General features: G+C 51.2%; 1 protein-coding gene across 1 annotated transcript in view; it reads right to left on the reverse strand.

The window, feature by feature from the left end:
• The window catches only part of LOC134934732 (receptor-type tyrosine-protein phosphatase O-like), a 122,977-nt gene that overhangs the window by 23,630 nt on the left and 79,858 nt on the right, over positions 1–19,489 (reverse strand). The window contains exon 4 of the mRNA XM_063930097.1: positions 14,586–14,738. Within this exon, the coding sequence (XP_063786167.1) occupies positions 14,586–14,738 (153 nt within the window). The remainder of the gene's footprint in view (positions 1–14,585; positions 14,739–19,489) is intronic.

A 19,489-nucleotide genomic window follows, 5' to 3' on the forward strand; every position in this document is an offset into this window, starting at 1 on the left:
GTGAGTACACTATCAGAGGTGAGGATGGAGAGCGGCAGTACACGTGTGAGTACACTATCAGAGGTGAGGATGGAGAGCGGCAGTACACGTGTGAGTACACTATCAGAGGTGAGGATGGAGAGCGGCAGTACACGTGTGAGTACACTATCAGAGGTGAGGATGGGGAGCGGCAGTACACGTGTGAGTACACTATCAGAGGTGAGGATGGAGAGCGGCAGTACACGTGTGAGTACATTATCAGAGGTGAGGATGGGGAGCGGCAGTACACGTGTGAGTACACTATCAGAGGTGAGGATGTGGAGCGGCAGTACACGTGTGAGTACACTATCAGAGGTGAGGATGGAGAGCGGCAGTACACGTGTGAGTACACTATCAGAGGTGAGGATGGGAGCGGCAGTACACATGTGAGTACACTATCAGAGGTGAGGATGGAGAGCGGCAGTACACGTGTGAGTACACTATCAGAGGTGAGGATGGGGAGCGGCAGTACACATGTGAGTACACTATCAGAGGTGAGGATGGAGAGCGGCAGTACACATGTGAGTACATTATCAGAGGTGAGGATGGAGAGCGGCAGTACACATGTGAGTACACTATCAGAGGTGAGGATGGGGAGCGGCAGTACACGTGTGAGCACTTATCAGAGGTGAGGATGGAGAGCGGCAGTACACGTGTGAGTACATTATCAGAGGTGAGGATGGAGAGCGGCAGTACACGTGTGAGTACACTATCAGAGGTGAGGATGGGGAGCGGCAGTACACATGTGAGTACACTATCAGAGGTGAGGATGGAGAGCGGCAGTACACGTGTGAGTACATTATCAGAGGTGAGGATGGGGAGCGGCAGTACACATGTGAGTACACTATCAGAGGTGAGGATGGGAGCGGCAGTACACATGTGAGTACACTATCAGAGGTGAGGATGGAGAGCGGCAGTACACATGTGAGTACACTATCAGAGGTGAGGATGGAGAGCGGCAGTACACGTGTGAGTACACTATCAGAGGTGAGGATGGGGAGCGGCAGTACACATGTGAGTACACTATCAGAGGTGAGGATGGAGAGCGGCAGTACACGTGTGAGTACACTATCAGAGGTGAGGATGGGGAGCGGCAGTACACGTGTGAGTACACTATCAGAGGTGAGGATGGAGAGCGACAGTACACGTGTGAGTACACTATCAGAGGTGAGGATGGAGAGCGGCAGTACACATGTGAGTACACTATCAGAGGTGAGGATGGGGAGCGGCAGTACACGTGTGAGTACACTATCAGAGGTGAGGATGGAGAGCGGCAGTACACGTGTGAGTACACTATCAGAGGTGAGGATGGAGAGCGGCAGTACACGTGTGAGTACACTATCAGAGGTGAGGATGGGGAGCGGCAGTACACGTGTGAGTACACTATCAGAGGTGAGGATGGAGAGCGGCAGTACACGTGTGAGTACACTATCAGAGGTGAGGATGGAGAGCGGCAGTACACGTGTGAGTACACTATCAGAGGTGAGGATGGAGAGCGGCAGTACACGTGTGAGTACACTATCAGAGGTGAGGATGGGGAGCGGCAGTACACGTGTGAGTACACTATCAGAGGTGAGGATGGAGAGCGGCAGTACACGTGTGAGTACACTATCAGAGGTGAGGATGGAGAGCGGCAGTACACGTGTGAGTACACTATCAGAGGTGAGGATGGAGAGCGGCAGTACACGTGTGAGTACACTATCAGAGGTGAGGATGGGGAGCGGCAGTACACATGTGAGTACACTATCAGAGGTGAGGATGGAGAGCGGCAGTACACATGTGAGTACACTATCAGAGGTGAGGATGGAGAGCGGCAGTACACGTGTGAGTACACTATCAGAGGTGAGGATGGAGAGCGGCAGTACACGTGTGAGTACACTATCAGAGGTGAGGATGGAGAGCGGCAGTACACATGTGAGTACACTATCAGAGGTGAGGATGGGGAGCGGCAGTACACGTGTGAGTACACTATCAGAGGTGAGGATGGAGAGCGGCAGTACACACGTGTGAGTACACTATCAGAGGTGAGGATGGAGAGCGGCAGTACACATGTGAGTACACTATCAGAGGTGAGGATGGAGAGCGGCAGTACACGTGTGAGTACACTATCAGAGGTGAGGATGGAGAGCGGCAGTACACGGTGTGAGTACACTATCAGAGGTGAGGATGGGGAGCGGCAGTACACGTGTGAGTACACTATCAGAGGTGAGGATGGAGAGCGGCAGTACACATGTGAGTACACTATCAGAGGTGAGGATGGAGAGCGGCAGTACACATGTGAGTACACTATCAGAGGTGAGGATGGAGAGCGGCAGTACACGTGTGAGTACACTATCAGAGGTGAGGATGGAGAGCGGCAGTACACGTGTGAGTACACTATCAGAGGTGAGGATGGAGAGCGGCAGTACACGTGTGAGTACACTATCAGAGGTGAGGATGGGAGAGCGGCAGTACACGTGTGAGTACACTATCAGAGGTGAGGATGGAGAGCGGCAGTACACGTGTGAGTACACTATCAGAGGTGAGGATGGAGAGCGGCAGTACACATGTGAGTACACTATCAGAGGTGAGGATGGAGAGCGGCAGTACACATGTGAGTACACTATCAGAGGTGAGGATGGAGAGCGGCAGTACACGTGTGAGTACACTATCAGAGGTGAGGATGGAGAGCGGCAGTACACGTGTGAGTACACTATCAGAGGTGAGGATGGAGAGCGGCAGTACACATGTGAGTACACTATCAGAGGTGAGGATGGAGAGCGGCAGTACACGTGTGAGTACACTATCAGAGGTGAGGATGGAGAGCGGCAGTACACGTGTGAGTACACTATCAGAGGTGAGGATGGAGAGCGGCAGTACACGTGTGAGTACACTATCAGAGGTGAGGATGGGGAGCGGCAGTACACGTGTGAGTACACTATCAGAGGTGAGGATGGAGAGCGGCAGTACACGTGTGAGTACACTATCAGAGGTGAGGATGGGGAGCGGCAGTACACATGTGAGTACACTATCAGAGGTGAGGATGGAGAGCGGCAGTACACATGTGAGTACACTATCAGAGGTGAGGATGGGGAGCGGCAGTACACGTGTGAGTACATTATCAGAGGTGAGGATGGAGAGCGGCAGTACACATGTGAGTACACTATCAGAGGTGAGGATGGAGAGCGGCAGTACACATGTGAGTACACTATCAGAGGTGAGGATGGAGAGCGGCAGTACACGTGTGAGTACACTATCAGAGGTGAGGATGGAGAGCGGCAGTACACGTGTGAGTACACTATCAGAGGTGAGGATGGAGAGCGGCAGTACACGTGTGAGTACACTATCAGAGGTGAGGATGGGGAGCGGCAGTACACGTGTGAGTACACTATCAGAGGTGAGGATGGAGAGCGGCAGTACACGTGTGAGTACACTATCAGAGGTGAGGATGGAGAGCGGCAGTACACATGTGAGTACACTATCAGAGGTGAGGATGGAGAGCGGCAGTACACGTGTGAGTACACTATCAGAGGTGAGGATGGAGAGCGGCAGTACACGTGTGAGTACACTATCAGAGGTGAGGATGGAGAGCGGCAGTACACATGTGAGTACACTATCAGAGGTGAGGATGGAGAGCGGCAGTACACGTGTGAGTACACTATCAGAGGTGAGGATGGAGAGCGGCAGTACACGTGTGAGTACACTATCAGAGGTGAGGATGGAGAGCGGCAGTACACATGTGAGTACACTATCAGAGGTGAGGATGGGGAGCGGCAGTACACATGTGAGTACACTATCAGAGGTGAGGATGGAGAGCGGCAGTACACGTGTGAGTACACTATCAGAGGTGAGGATGGAGAGCGGCAGTACACGTGAGTACACTCAGAGGGGATGGGGAGCGGCAGTACACATGTGAGTACACTATCAGAGGTGAGGATGGAGAGCGGCAGTACACGTGTGAGTACACTATCAGAGGTGAGGATGGAGAGCGGCAGTACACATGTGAGTACATTATCAGAGGTGAGGATGGAGAGCGGCAGTACACATGTGAGTACACTATCAGAGGTGAGGATGGGGAGCGGCAGTACACGTGTGAGTACACTATCAGAGGTGAGGATGGAGAGCGGCAGTACACATGTGAGTACACTATCAGAGGTGAGGATGGAGAGCGGCAGTACACGTGTGAGTACACTATCAGAGGTGAGGATGGAGAGCGGCAGTACACGTGTGAGTACACTATCAGAGGTGAGGATGGAGAGCGGCAGTACACGTGTGAGTACACTATCAGAGGTGAGGATGGGGAGCGGCAGTACACATGTGAGTACACTATCAGAGGTGAGGATGGGGAGCGGCAGTACACGTGTGAGTACACTATCAGAGGTGAGGATGGAGAGCGGCAGTACACATGTGAGTACACTATCAGAGGTGAGGATGGAGAGCGGCAGTACACATGTGAGTACACTATCAGAGGTGAGGATGGAGAGCGGCAGTACACATGTGAGTACACTATCAGAGGTGAGGATGGGGAGCGGCAGTACACATGTGAGTACATTATCAGAGGTGAGGATGGAGAGCGGCAGTACACATGTGAGTACATTATCAGAGGTGAGGATGGGGAGCAGCAGTACACGTGTGAGTACATTATCAGAGGTGAGGATGGGGAGCAGCAGTACACGTGTGAGTACACTATCAGAGGTGAGGATGGAGAGCGGCAGTACACGTGTGAGTACACTATCAGAGGTGAGGATGGAGAGCGGCAGTACACATGTGAGTACACTATCAGAGGTGAGGATGGGGAGCGGCAGTACACGTGTGAGTACACTATCAGAGGTGAGGATGGGGAGCGGCAGTACACGTGTGAGTACACTATCAGAGGTGAGGATGGGAGCGGCAGTACACGTGTGAGTACACTATCAGAGGTGAGGATGGGGAGCGGCAGTACACGTGTGAGTACACTATCAGAGGTGAGGATGGGGAGCGGCAGTACACGTGTGAGTACACTATCAGAGGTGAGGATGGGGAGCGGCAGTACACGTGTGAGTACACTATCAGAGGTGAGGATGGGGAGCGGCAGTACACGTGTGAGTACATTATCAGAGGTGAGGATGGAGAGCGGCAGTACACGTGTGAGCACACTATCAGAGGTGAGGATGGGGAGCGGCAGTACACGTGTGAGTACACTATCAGAGGTGAGGATGGGGAGCGGCAGTACGCGTGTGAGTACACTATCAGAGGTGAGGATGGAGAGCGGCAGTACACGTGTGAGCACACTATCAGAGGTGAGGATGGAGAGCGGCAGTACACGTGTGAGCACACTATCAGAGATGAGGATGGGGAGCGGCAGTACACATGTGAGTACATTATCAGAGGTGAGGATGGAGAGCGGCAGTACACGTGTGAGTACACTATCAGAGGTGAGGATGGGGAGCGGCAGTACACGTGTGAGTACACTATCAGAGGTGAGGATGGAGAGCGGCAGTACACATGTGAGTACACTATCAGAGGTGAGGATGGGGAGCGGCAGTACACGTGTGAGTACACTATCAGAGGTGAGGATGGGGAGCGGCAGTACACATGTGAGTACACTATCAGAGGTGAGGATGGGGAGCGGCAGTACACGTGTGAGTACACTATCAGAGGTGAGGATGGAGAGCGGCAGTACACATGTGAGTACACTATCAGAGGTGAGGATGGAGAGCGGCAGTACACGTGTGAGTACACTATCAGAGGTGAGGATGGAGAGCGGCAGTACACATGTGAGTACACTATCAGAGGTGAGGATGGGGAGCGGCAGTACACATGTGAGTACATTATCAGAGGTGAGGATGGGGAGCGGCAGTACACATGTGAGTACATTATCAGAGGTGAGGATGGAGAGCGGCAGTACACGTGTGAGTACACTATCAGAGGTGAGGATGGGGAGCGGCAGTACACGTGTGAGTACATTATCAGAGGTGAGGATGGGGAGCGGCAGTACACATGTGAGTACATTATCAGAGGTGAGGATGGAGAGCGGCAGTACACGTGTGAGTACACTATCAGAGGTGAGGATGGAGAGCGGCAGTACACGTGTGAGTACATTATCAGAGGTGAGGATGGGGAGCGGCAGTACACATGTGAGTACATTATCAGAGGTGAGGATGGAGAGCGGCAGTACACGTGTGAGTACACTATCAGAGGAGAGGATGGGGAGCGGCAGTACACGTGTGAGTACATTATCAGAGGTGAGGATGGAGAGCGGCAGTACACATGTGAGTACATTATCAGAGGTGAGGATGGAGAGCGGCAGTACACGTGTGAGTACATTATCAGAGGTGAGGATGGGGAGCGGCAGTACACGTGTGAGTACACTATCAGAGGTGAGGATGGAGAGCGGCAGTACACATGTGAGTACACTATCAGAGGTGAGGATGGGGAGCGGCAGTACACATGTGAGTACACTATCAGAGGTGAGGATGGAGAGCGGCAGTACACATGTGAGTACACTATCAGAGGTGAGGATGGAGAGCGGCAGTACACGTGTGAGTACACTATCAGAGGTGAGGATGGAGAGCGGCAGTACACATGTGAGTACACTATCAGAGGTGAGGATGGAGAGCGGCAGTACACGTGTGAGTACACTATCAGAGGTGAGGATGGGGAGCGGCAGTACACGTGTGAGTACACTATCAGAGGTGAGGATGGAGAGCGGCAGTACACATGTGAGTACACTATCAGAGGTGAGGATGGAGAGCGGCAGTACACATGTGAGTACACTATCAGAGGTGAGGATGGAGAGCGGCAGTACACGTGTGAGTACACTATCAGAGGTGAGGATGGAGAGCGGCAGTACACATGTGAGTACACTATCAGAGGTGAGGATGGAGAGCGGCAGTACACGTGTGAGTACACTATCAGAGGTGAGGATGGGGAGCGGCAGTACACGTGTGAGTACACTATCAGAGGTGAGGATGGGGAGCGGCAGTACACATGTGAGTACATTATCAGAGGTGAGGATGGAGAGCGGCAGTACACGTGTGAGTACACTATCAGAGGTGAGGATGGAGAGCGGCAGTACACGTGTGAGTACACTATCAGAGGTGAGGATGGGGAGCGGCAGTACACATGTGAGTACACTATCAGAGGTGAGGATGGGAGCGGCAGTACACATGTGAGTACACTATCAGAGGTGAGGATGGGGAGCGGCAGTACACATGTGAGTACACTATCAGAGGTGAGGATGGAGAGCGGCAGTACACGTGTGAGTACACTATCAGAGGTGAGGATGGAGAGCGGCAGTACACGTGTGAGTACACTATCAGAGGTGAGGATGGGGAGCGGCAGTACACATGTGAGTACACTATCAGAGGTGAGGATGGAGAGCGGCAGTACACGTGTGAGTACACTATCAGAGGTGAGGATGGGGAGCGGCAGTACACATGTGAGTACACTATCAGAGGTGAGGATGGAGAGCGGCAGTACACGTGTGAGTACACTATCAGAGGTGAGGATGGAGAGCGGCAGTACACGTGTGAGTACACTATCAGAGGTGAGGATGGGGAGCGGCAGTACACGTGTGAGTACACTATCAGAGGTGAGGATGGGGAGCGGCAGTACACATGTGAGTACACTATCAGAGGTGAGGATGGAGAGCGGCAGTACACATGTGAGTACACTATCAGAGGTCGAGGATGGAGAGCGGCAGTACACGTGTGAGTACACTATCAGAGGTGAGGATGGGGAGCGGCAGTACACATGTGAGTACATTATCAGAGGTGAGGATGGAGAGCGGCAGTACACGTGTGAGTACACTATCAGAGGTGAGGATGGAGAGCGGCAGTACACGTGTGAGTACACTATCAGAGGTGAGGATGGAGAGCGGCAGTACACGTGTGAGTACACTATCAGAGGTGAGGATGGAGAGCGGCAGTACACGTGTGAGTACACTATCAGAGGTGAGGATGGAGAGCGGCAGTACACGTGTGAGTACACTATCAGAGGTGAGGATGGAGAGCGGCAGTACACGTGTGAGTACACTATCAGAGGTGAGGATGGGGAGCGGCAGTACACGTGTGAGTACATTATCAGAGGTGAGGATGGGGAGCGGCAGTACACGTGTGAGTACACTATCAGAGGTGAGGATGGAGAGCGGCAGTACACGTGTGAGTACACTATCAGAGGTGAGGATGGAGAGCGGCAGTACGCGTGTGAGTACACTATCAGAGGTGAGGATGGAGAGCGGCAGTACACGTGTGAGTACATTATCAGAGGTGAGGATGGGAGCGGCAGTACACGTGTGAGTACACTATCAGAGGTGAGGATGGAGAGCGGCAGTACACATGTGAGTACACTATCAGAGGTGAGGATGGAGAGCGGCAGTACACATGTGAGTACACTATCAGAGGTGAGGATGGAGAGCGGCAGTACACATGTGAGTACACTATCAGAGGTGAGGATGGAGAGCGGCAGTACACGTGTGAGTACACTATCAGAGGTGAGGATGGGAGCGGCAGTACACATGTGAGTACACTATCAGAGGTGAGGATGGAGAGCGGCAGTACACGTGTGAGTACACTATCAGAGGTGAGGATGGAGAGCGGCAGTACACGTGTGAGTACACTATCAGAGGTGAGGATGGAGAGCGGCAGTACACATGTGAGCACACTATCAGAGGTGAGGATGGGAGCGGCAGTACACGTGTGAGTACACTATCAGAGGTGAGGATGGAGAGCGGCAGTACACGTGTGAGTACACTATCAGAGGTGAGGATGGGGAGCGGCAGTACACATGTGAGTACACTATCAGAGGTGAGGATGGAGAGCGGCAGTACACGTGTGAGTACACTATCAGAGGTGAGGATGGAGAGCGGCAGTACACATGTGAGTACACTATCAGAGGTGAGGATGGAGAGCGGCAGTACACATGTGAGTACACTATCAGAGGTGAGGATGGAGAGCGGCAGTACACGTGTGAGTACACTATCAGAGGTGAGGATGGAGAGCGGCAGTACACATGTGAGTACACTATCAGAGGTGAGGATGGAGAGCGGCAGTACACGTGTGAGTACACTATCAGAGGTGAGGATGGGGAGCGGCAGTACACGTGTGAGTACACTATCAGAGGTGAGGATGGAGAGCGGCAGTACACGTGTGAGTACACTATCAGAGGTGAGGATGGAGAGCGGCAGTACACATGTGAGTACACTATCAGAGGTGAGGATGGAGAGCGGCAGTACACGTGTGAGTACACTATCAGAGGTGAGGATGGGGAGCGGCAGTACACATGTGAGTACACTATCAGAGGTGAGGATGGAGAGCGGCAGTACACGTGTGAGTACACTATCAGAGGTGAGGATGGGAGCGGCAGTACACGTGTGAGTACATTATCAGAGGTGAGGATGGAGAGCGGCAGTACACATGTGAGTACACTATCAGAGGTGAGGATGGGGAGCGGCAGTACACGTGTGAGTACACTATCAGAGGTGAGGATGGAGAGCGGCAGTACACATGTGAGTACATTATCAGAGGTGAGGATGGAGAGCGGCAGTACACATGTGAGTACATTATCAGAGGTGAGGATGGAGAGCGGCAGTACACATGTGAGTACACTATCAGAGGTGAGGATGGAGAGCGGCAGTACACATGTGAGTACACTATCAGAGGTGAGGATGGAGAGCGGCAGTACACATGTGAGTACACTATCAGAGGTGAGGATGGAGAGCGGCAGTACACGTGTGAGTACACTATCAGAGGTGAGGATGGAGAGCGGCAGTACACATGTGAGTACATTATCAGAGGTGAGGATGGAGAGCGGCAGTACACGTGTGAGTACACTATCAGAGGTGAGGATGGGGAGCGGCAGTACACGTGTGAGTACATTATCAGAGGTGAGGATGGAGAGCGGCAGTACACATGTGAGTACATTATCAGAGGTGAGGATGGAGAGCGGCAGTACACATGTGAGTACACTATCAGAGGTGAGGATGGAGAGCGGCAGTACACATGTGAGTACACTATCAGAGGTGAGGATGGAGAGCGGCAGTACACATGTGAGTACATTATCAGAGGTGAGGATGGAGAGCGGCAGTACACGTGTGAGTACACTATCAGAGGTGAGGATGGAGAGCGGCAGTACACATGTGAGTACATTATCAGAGGTGAGGATGGAGAGCGGCAGTACACGTGTGAGTACACTATCAGAGGTGAGGATGGAGAGCGGCAGTACACATGTGAGTACACTATCAGAGGTGAGGATGGAGAGCGGCAGTACACGTGTGAGTACATTATCAGAGGTGAGGATGGAGAGCGGCAGTACACATGTGAGTACACTATCAGAGGTGAGGATGGGGAGCGGCAGTACACGTGTGAGTACATTATCAGAGGTGAGGATGGAGAGCGGCAGTACACATGTGAGTACACTATCAGAGGTGAGGATGGAGAGCGGCAGTACACGTGTGAGTACACTATCAGAGGTGAGGATGGAGAGCGGCAGTACACGTGTGAGTACATTATCAGAGGTGAGGATGGAGAGCGGCAGTACACATGTGAGTACACTATCAGAGGTGAGGATGGGGAGCGGCAGTACACGTGTGAGTACACTATCAGAGGTGAGGATGGGGAGCGGCAGTACACATGTGAGTACACTATCAGAGGTGAGGATGGGGAGCGGCAGTACACATGTGAGTACACTATCAGAGGTGAGGATGGGGAGCGGCAGTACACATGTGAGTACACTATCAGAGGTGAGGATGGAGAGCGGCAGTACACATGTGAGTACACTATCAGAGGTGAGGATGGAGAGCGGCAGTACACATGTGAGTACACTATCAGAGGTGAGGATGGAGAGCGGCAGTACACATGTGAGTACACTATCAGAGGTGAGGATGGAGAGCGGCAGTACACATGTGAGTACACTATCAGAGGTGAGGATGGAGAGCGGCAGTACACATGTGAGTACACTATCAGAGGTGAGGATGGAGAGCGGCAGTACACATGTGAGTACACTATCAGAGGTGAGGATGGAGAGCGGCAGTACACATGTGAGTACACTATCAGAGGTGAGGATGGAGAGCGGCAGTACACGTGTGAGTACACTATCAGAGGTGAGGATGGAGAGCGGCAGTACACATGTGAGTACACTATCAGAGGTGAGGATGGAGAGCGGCAGTACACATGTGAGTACACTATCAGAGGTGAGGATGGAGAGCGGCAGTACACGTGTGAGTACACTATCAGAGGTGAGGATGGAGAGCGGCAGTACACATGTGAGCACACTATCAGAGGTGAGGATGGAGAGCGGCAGTACACATGTGAGTACACTATCAGAGGTGAGGATGGAGAGCGGCAGTACACATGTGAGTACACTATCAGAGGTGAGGATGGAGAGCGGCAGTACACATGTGAGTACACTATCAGAGGTGAGGATGGGGAGCGGCAGTACACATGTGAGTACACTATCAGAGGTGAGGATGGAGAGCGGCAGTACACATGTGAGTACACTATCAGAGGTGAGGATGGGGAGCGGCAGTACACGTGTGAGTACACTATCAGAGGTGAGGATGGAGAGCGGCAGTACACGTGTGAGTACACTATCAGAGGTGAGGATGGAGAGCGGCAGTACACATGTGAGTACACTATCAGAGGTGAGGATGGAGAGCGGCAGTACACATGTGAGTACATTATCAGAGGTGAGGATGGAGAGCGGCAGTACACATGTGAGTACACTATCAGAGGTGAGGATGGAGAGCGGCAGTACACGTGTGAGTACACTATCAGAGGTGAGGATGGGAGCGGCAGTACACGTGTGAGTACACTATCAGAGGTGAGGATGGGAGCGGCAGTACACGTGTGAGTACACTATCAGAGGTGAGGATGGAGAGCGGCAGTACACGTGTGAGTACACTATCAGAGGTGAGGAGGGAGTAGGGGGAGAGCGGCAGTACACATGTGAGTACACTATCAGAGGTGAGGATGGAGAGCGGCAGTACACATGTGAGTACACTATCAGAGGTGAGGATGTGGAGCGGCAGTACACGTGTGAGTACATTATCAGAGGTGAGGATGGGGAGCGGCAGTACACATGTGAGTACACTATCAGAGGTGAGGATGGAGAGCGGCAGTACACATGTGAGTACACTATCAGAGGTGAGGATGGAGAGCGGCAGTACACATGTGAGTACACTATCAGAGGTGAGGATGGGGAGCGGCAGTACACGTGTGAGTACACTATCAGAGGTGAGGATGGAGAGCGGCAGTACACGTGTGAGTACACTATCAGAGGTGAGGATGGGGAGCGGCAGTACACGTGTGAGTACACTATCAGAGGTGAGGATGGGGAGCGGCAGTACACATGTGAGTACACTATCAGAGGTGAGGATGGAGAGCGGCAGTACACGTGTGAGAGTACATTATCAGAGGTGAGGATGGAGAGCGGCAGTACACATGTGAGTACACTATCAGAGGTGAGGATGGGGAGCGGCAGTACACATGTGAGTACACTATCAGAGGTGAGGATGGGGAGCGGCAGTACACATGTGAGTACACTATCAGAGGTGAGGATGGGGAGCGGCAGTACACGTGTGAGTACATTATCAGAGGTGAGGATGGGGAGCGGCAGTACACGTGTGAGTACACTATCAGAGGTGAGGATGGAGAGCGGCAGTACACATGTGAGTACACTATCAGAGGTGAGGATGGGGAGCGGCAGTACACGTGTGAGTACACTATCAGAGGTGAGGATGGAGAGCGGCAGTACACATGTGAGTACACTATCAGAGGTGAGGATGGAGAGCGGCAGTACACATGTGAGTACACTATCAGAGGTGAGGATGGAGAGCGGCAGTACACGTGTGAGTACAGTATCAGAGGTGAGGATGGAGAGCGGCAGTACACATGTGAGTACATTATCAGAGGTGAGGATGGGGAGCGGCAGTACACGTGTGAGTACACTATCAGAGGTGAGGATGGAGAGCGGCAGTACACGTGTGAGTACACTATCAGAGGTGAGGATGGAGAGCGGCAGTACACGTGTGAGTACACTATCAGAGGTGAGGATGGAGAGCGGCAGTACACATGTGAGTACATTATCAGAGGTGAGGATGGAGAGCGGCAGTACACGTGTGAGTACACTATCAGAGGTGAGGATGGAGAGCGGCAGTACACGTGTGAGTACAGTATCAGAGGTGAGGATGGAGAGCGGCAGTACACGTGTGAGTACAGTATCAGAGGTGAGGATGGAGAGCGGCAGTACACATGTGAGTACACTATCAGAGGTGAGGATGGAGAGCGGCAGTACACGTGTGAGTACACTATCAGAGGTGAGGATGGAGAGCGGCAGTACACATGTGAGTACATTATCAGAGGTGAGGATGGAGAGCGGCAGTACACGTGTGAGTACACTATCAGAGGTGAGGATGGAGAGCGGCAGTACACGTGTGAGTACAGTATCAGAGGTGAGGATGGAGAGCGGCAGTACACGTGTGAGTACAGTATCAGAGGTGAGGATGGAGAGCGGCAGTACACATGTGAGTACACTATCAGAGGTGAGGATGGAGAGCGGCAGTACACGTGTGAGTACACTATCAGAGGTGAGGATGGAGAGCGGCAGTACACGTGTGAGTACAGTATCAGAGGTGAGGATGGAGAGCGGCAGTACACATGTGAGTACACTATCAGAGGTGAGGATGGAGAGCGGCAGTACACGTGTGAGTACATTATCAGAGGTGAGGATGGAGAGCGGCAGTACACATGTGAGTACACTATCAGAGGTGAGGATGGGGAGCGGCAGTACACGTGTGAGTACATTATCAGAGGTGAGGATGGAGAGCGGCAGTACACATGTGAGTACACTATCAGAGGTGAGGATGGAGAGCGGCAGTACACGTGTGAGTACACTATCAGAGGTGAGGATGGAGAGCGGCAGTACACGTGTGAGTACATTATCAGAGGTGAGGATGGAGAGCGGCAGTACACATGTGAGTACACTATCAGAGGTGAGGATGGGGAGCGGCAGTACACGTGTGAGTACACTATCAGAGGTGAGGATGGGGAGCGGCAGTACACATGTGAGTACACTATCAGAGGTGAGGATGGGGAGCGGCAGTACACATGTGAGTACACTATCAGAGGTGAGGATGGGGAGCGGCAGTACACATGTGAGTACACTATCAGAGGTGAGGATGGAGAGCGGCAGTACACATGTGAGTACACTATCAGAGGTGAGGATGGAGAGCGGCAGTACACATGTGAGTACACTATCAGAGGTGAGGATGGAGAGCGGCAGTACACATGTGAGTACACTATCAGAGGTGAGGATGGAGAGCGGCAGTACACATGTGAGTACATTATCAGAGGTGAGGATGGAGAGCGGCAGTACACATGTGAGTACATTATCAGAGGTGAGGATGGGGAGCGGCAGTACACGTGTGAGCAGAGCTGGCTTTTCTGCAGACTCCTGTACATGTAATAACTATTTGAAGTCTTCCACTATCGGGATTAGAATATGAATACAATAGAAGGTATACTGATCTATATTTACACTTGAATGGAATTATAAATATGATAACGCACAGATGATAAGAAATGAGAAACATCTTAATAGTAGTTTCTTACCTGTTCTGTGCTGTTGTGGGACATGTCCTATTCCACTGCTTTCAACTAAAGTACTTTTATTAAAGGAGACCTCAGACACGAGCTGGAAGGTGATATTGCTGTAACAAGTTCCAGGCAGCCAGTGATTAAACACAGTTTTGCCTTTGAAGAAATCTGCAAATGATATTTTATGCAACACATTAATGTCATGGAGGGAACTGGTTTCCAAATTTCCAGCGCAGAGAGGACACTTGCACCAATTGGCTGCATGTGGTGGTTATTGTCAATGAATATTGCAAGATCTAAAAATTGTGTTTTATTTTTAGGTATTTGTTGGTGAATTTCCAGTTGATGTAATAGTGTTTCTTCTGTGCCCTGCCATAAAAATATAATGTTGTCTATGAATCTTCACCAGAGAACAAGGTTCTCCCCAAAACCATGCACAAGCTAGGCCCCTACCATGGTGGTCATTCCGAGTTGTTCGCTCGGTACTTTTCTTCGCATCGCAGCGATTTTCCGCTAACTGCGCATGCGCAATGTTCGCACTGCGACTCCGCCAAGTAAATTTGCTATGCAGTTAGGTATTTTACTCACGGCATTACGAGGTTTTTTCTTCGTTCTGGTGATCGTAATGTGATTGACAGGAAGTGGGTGTTTCTGGGCGGAAACTGGCCGTTTTATGGGAGTGTTTGAAAAAACGCTACAGTTTCTGGGAAAAACGCGGGAGTGGCTGGAGAAACGGAGGAGTGTCTGGGCAAACGCTGGGTGTGTTTGTGACGTCAAACCAGGAACGACAAGCACTGAACTGATCGCACTGGCAGAGTAAGTCTCGAGCTACTCAGAAACTGCAGAGAAGTCTTTTCGCAATATTGCGAATCTTTCGTTCGCAATTTTGATAAGCTAAGATACACTCCCAGAGGGCGGCGGCTTAGTGTGTGCAAAGCTGCTAAAAGCAGCTTGCGAGCGAACAACTCGGAATGAGGGCCCATATGCTGTCTTCCTCCCACTTCCTCATAAACAGGTTGGTATATTTCCCAAAGTGGTCGCTTTGGTTTGTAAAATGTATCATTGAATCAGACATAATTGTGTGCCAATATGAATTATATGGATTTTATGTGGGTAAGAAAGAGGTATGGTTATACTTACCTTCGTTAGCTCTTTTTCAGCAAGGTCCATGGGATCCACAGGGTTAATACTTAACCTTGGGAATGATCTGGTGGAGACCAGGACTGGCACCAAACAATAAAGCTTTGTGAGCCTCCCAGGATGCACTGGGCTCTTCTCATACCCCACCACCATGATCAGGCAGTTCAGTTTTAGTTAACAAGCAAAAAGCTGGAGCTGGAGAAAGGAGAGAAGAAAGTACGACACACACAGGAAATTACACTCTCACATAGAAGAGAAGGGAACTGGTGACCATGAAGGCAACCCATTGAAGCGTGGTGCGTCAGGGTGGGCACCCTGTGGATCTCATGGACGAACAAGAGTTAATGATGGGTCCTTGGTCTCAACAGGGTTAATCCTTAACCTTGGGATGTCCCAAAGAAGTTGTAATAGGAAGGGAACGCCCCTAAGATGAAAGGAGGACTTGGCGGCCAAAGGTTGCATACTGAGAGGCAAATGTATCAAAGGCACAGAACCTAAGAAATGTGTGGGCAGAAGACCATGTAGCATCCTTGTACAATTGTGTAGCAGACGCTCCATGGCGTGCTGCCCATGAAGGACCCACAGAGTGAGTAGAATGAGCAGGTAGATCAGCCTGCATGTAAGCCTGTGAGATGGTCTTCTGAAGCCAATGTGCCAATGTTTGTTTATTGGCAGGCCAGCCCCACTTGTGGAATCCATATAGGATGAATAAGGCATCTGTTTTCCTAACAGAACTATTTTGGTCCACAAAGATCTTAAGAGCACGGACCACAACCAATGAGGCTGCCTTTGGTGTGAGATCAGATTCCTGGAAGGCCGGTCCCACAATTGGTTCGCTAATATGAAATTTAGATACCACCTTAGGTAGGTATCCACGTTTTTTGTCCTAAGGACCTCCCAGTCCTGGTGGAATATCAGAAATGGGGAGTGACATGAGAGAGAGCTCCCAAGTCAGAGATTCTACGGGCTGAAGCAATAGCTAGCAGAAAAAGTCTTAGCGATGAGCCACTTGAGGTTTCCAGTGGTTCAAATGGACTGTGTTGTAAGGCCAAAAGAACCAAGGACAGGTCCCAATGAGCTATCAGAGGGACAAATGGAGGATGTATCCAGAGTACCCCCAGAAGGAAGGTTAGCACATCCGGCAAAGGAGTCAAGTCTCTTCTGGAACCAGACGGACAAAGCTGAAACCTGGACCTTGAGAGAAGCCAAGCGAAGACCCATGGCTAGGCCTGCCTGTAAGATGGCTAACAGTCTAGGGATCCTAAAAACCTTAGGCTTGTAGTAACGATGAAAATAGGAGTGCCAAATCCAGTGATAAATGCGAGCAGAGGCAGTTTCCGAGCCTGAAGCATAGTTTGAACTACTAACCTGGAGAAACCTTTTTCTCTTAGGAGGGATGTCTCAAGAGCCACGCCGTCAAAGACAGGCAAGGTAGATCCGGATGGAGGCAAGGCCCCTGGGAGAGCAGGTCTGGATGAAGAGGTAGAGAAGAGATCTAGTAGATCCGTGAACCAATGGCGTCTGGGCCATGCTGGAGCTACCAGTATGAGCATGCCGCTGCCCTCTGAATTTCCACAGCACTGTGGGAAGGAGAGACACTGGAGTAAAGAGGTAGGCTAGAGGAAAGGTCCATTGGACCATGAGTGAGTCCATGAAGCTCGCTGATCTTGTGTCCTGGCCACATACATCGGTACCTTGTGGTTGTGTCTGGAGGCCATGAGATCGATGTATGGAAGGCCCCCTTTCTGCACCAGAATCTGAAAGACCATACTCTGCCGTGAATGTCCTGTTATCTGAGAAAAAGGGGGATTCAGCATCTGAAACCTCAGCATGATCAGCAGTAACGAAAAAATTATTCTGAATCAGAGAGGAGAATAGACTGTATGGGAGGACGGCACAGCACCCTTAGATGTAGAGGGTGTAGGTAGTGTACCTTGACCCTGCATCATGCTCTGAAATACAGCAGCGGAAGCAGCCAAACTCTGTATAGAGTTAGAGAATGAGTCCAACCATGTAGTAGGGAAGGGCGGAGCTGTAATTGCCTGATAAACTAGGCTGTTGTAATCCCATAGGGGGAGCCATTTAGGGCTGCAGTGGTTGTGGTATACCCATAGGGGGAGCCGTAGGCGGGGAAGCAATATGGTCACCAATTTTTGTCAGCAATGTAGTAAAAGATGCATGTGGGGGTTCTTGTACCAGTGCTGGAGGGGCTGAGGTGAGGGGGGGCACCAAACACCATCACAATTCCTGAGGTAAAACCTCCATGTTAAAGGTTTTACATGCTACCAAAGTAGAATCCCTGTACACACACAAATATGACAATATGCAGCGTGTAACAGTGATAGTAAGTGACCAAATGCACACACAATATACAGTTATGCAGTATAGTGTGGCAAATTAAATCCAAAACACACCAGTTTTCAAGGGTTATTTGAGAGAAAATAGAATTTTGGTTACCTACCGGTAAATCCTTTTCTCGTACTCTGTAGCGGATGCTGGGGTCCATATTAGTACCATGGGGTATAGACGGGTCCTACAGGAGCTATTGGCACTTTAAGAGTTTAATAGTGTGGGCTGGCTCGTCCCTCTATGCCCCTCCTACCAGACTCAGTCTAGAAACTGTGCCCGAGGAGACGACATACTTTGAGAGAAGGAATTACACAGACAGTGGCGAGATTCATACCAGCTCACACAACAGGCAAAACCGGCTAACATGCCGGAAAAACTCAGCAACAGCTGAAACAGTAACTAACGCAGAACTTACCTAGGAACTAGGCCGTACTGAACTATAAACCAATGCAGGAAAACACAGCGCTGGGCGGGCGCCCAGCATCCTCTACGGACTACGAGAAAAGGATTTACAGGTAGGTAACCAAAATCCTATTTTCTCTTATGTCCTAGAGGATGCTCGGGTCCATATTAGTACCACGGGGATGTACCAAAGCTCCCAGTACGGGAGGGAGAGCGCGGAGGCTCCTACAAGACTGCTTGACCAAACTTGAGGTCACCAGTATCAAACTTGTAAAACTTGGCAAACGTGTTCGACCCAGACCAAGTAGCTGCTCGGCAAAGTTGTACAGCAGAAACACCCCGGGCAGCCGCCCAGGAAGAGCCCACTTTACGAGTAGGGCCTTTACAGATCTTGGACACGGCAATCCTGCCGTGTAATAAGCATGCTGGATGGTGAACCTGATCCAGCGTGAAATCGACTGCTTAGAAGCAGGACACCCAATTTTCTTGGGAACATAGATGACAAACAGAGAGTCACTTTTTCTATGACGAGCCGTTCTCTTCACATAAATCTTCAAAGCCCTCACAACATCCAAGGCCTTTAAAGCAATTGAGGAGTCAGTAGCCACTGGCACCATAATAGGTTGGTTGATATGGAAAGCCGATACAACCTTAGGCAGGAACTGTGGACGAGTCCTAAGCTCTGCCCTGTCTTCATGGAAGATCAGATAGGGACTTTTACAGGATAAAGCCCCCAATTCCGACACGCGTCGTGCAGAAGCCAAGGCCAACAAAGTGACCGCCTTCCACGTGAGAAACTTTGTATCAGCCACCTGCAGAGGCTCAAACCAAGCTGATTGCAGGAACTGCAACACCACATCAAGATCCCAGGGTGCCATTGGCGCCACAAAGGGAGGCTGAATTTGCAGAACCCCTTTCAAAAAGGTCTGAACCTCAGGGAGGACAGCCAAATGTTTTTGGAAGAAGATGGACAAAGCAGAGATCTGGAACTTGATGGAGCACAATCTCAGGCCCATATCCACACCTGC

Source organism: Pseudophryne corroboree, chromosome 6 (assembly GCF_028390025.1).
Source record: "Pseudophryne corroboree isolate aPseCor3 chromosome 6, aPseCor3.hap2, whole genome shotgun sequence".
NCBI lineage: Eukaryota > Metazoa > Chordata > Amphibia > Anura > Myobatrachidae > Pseudophryne > Pseudophryne corroboree.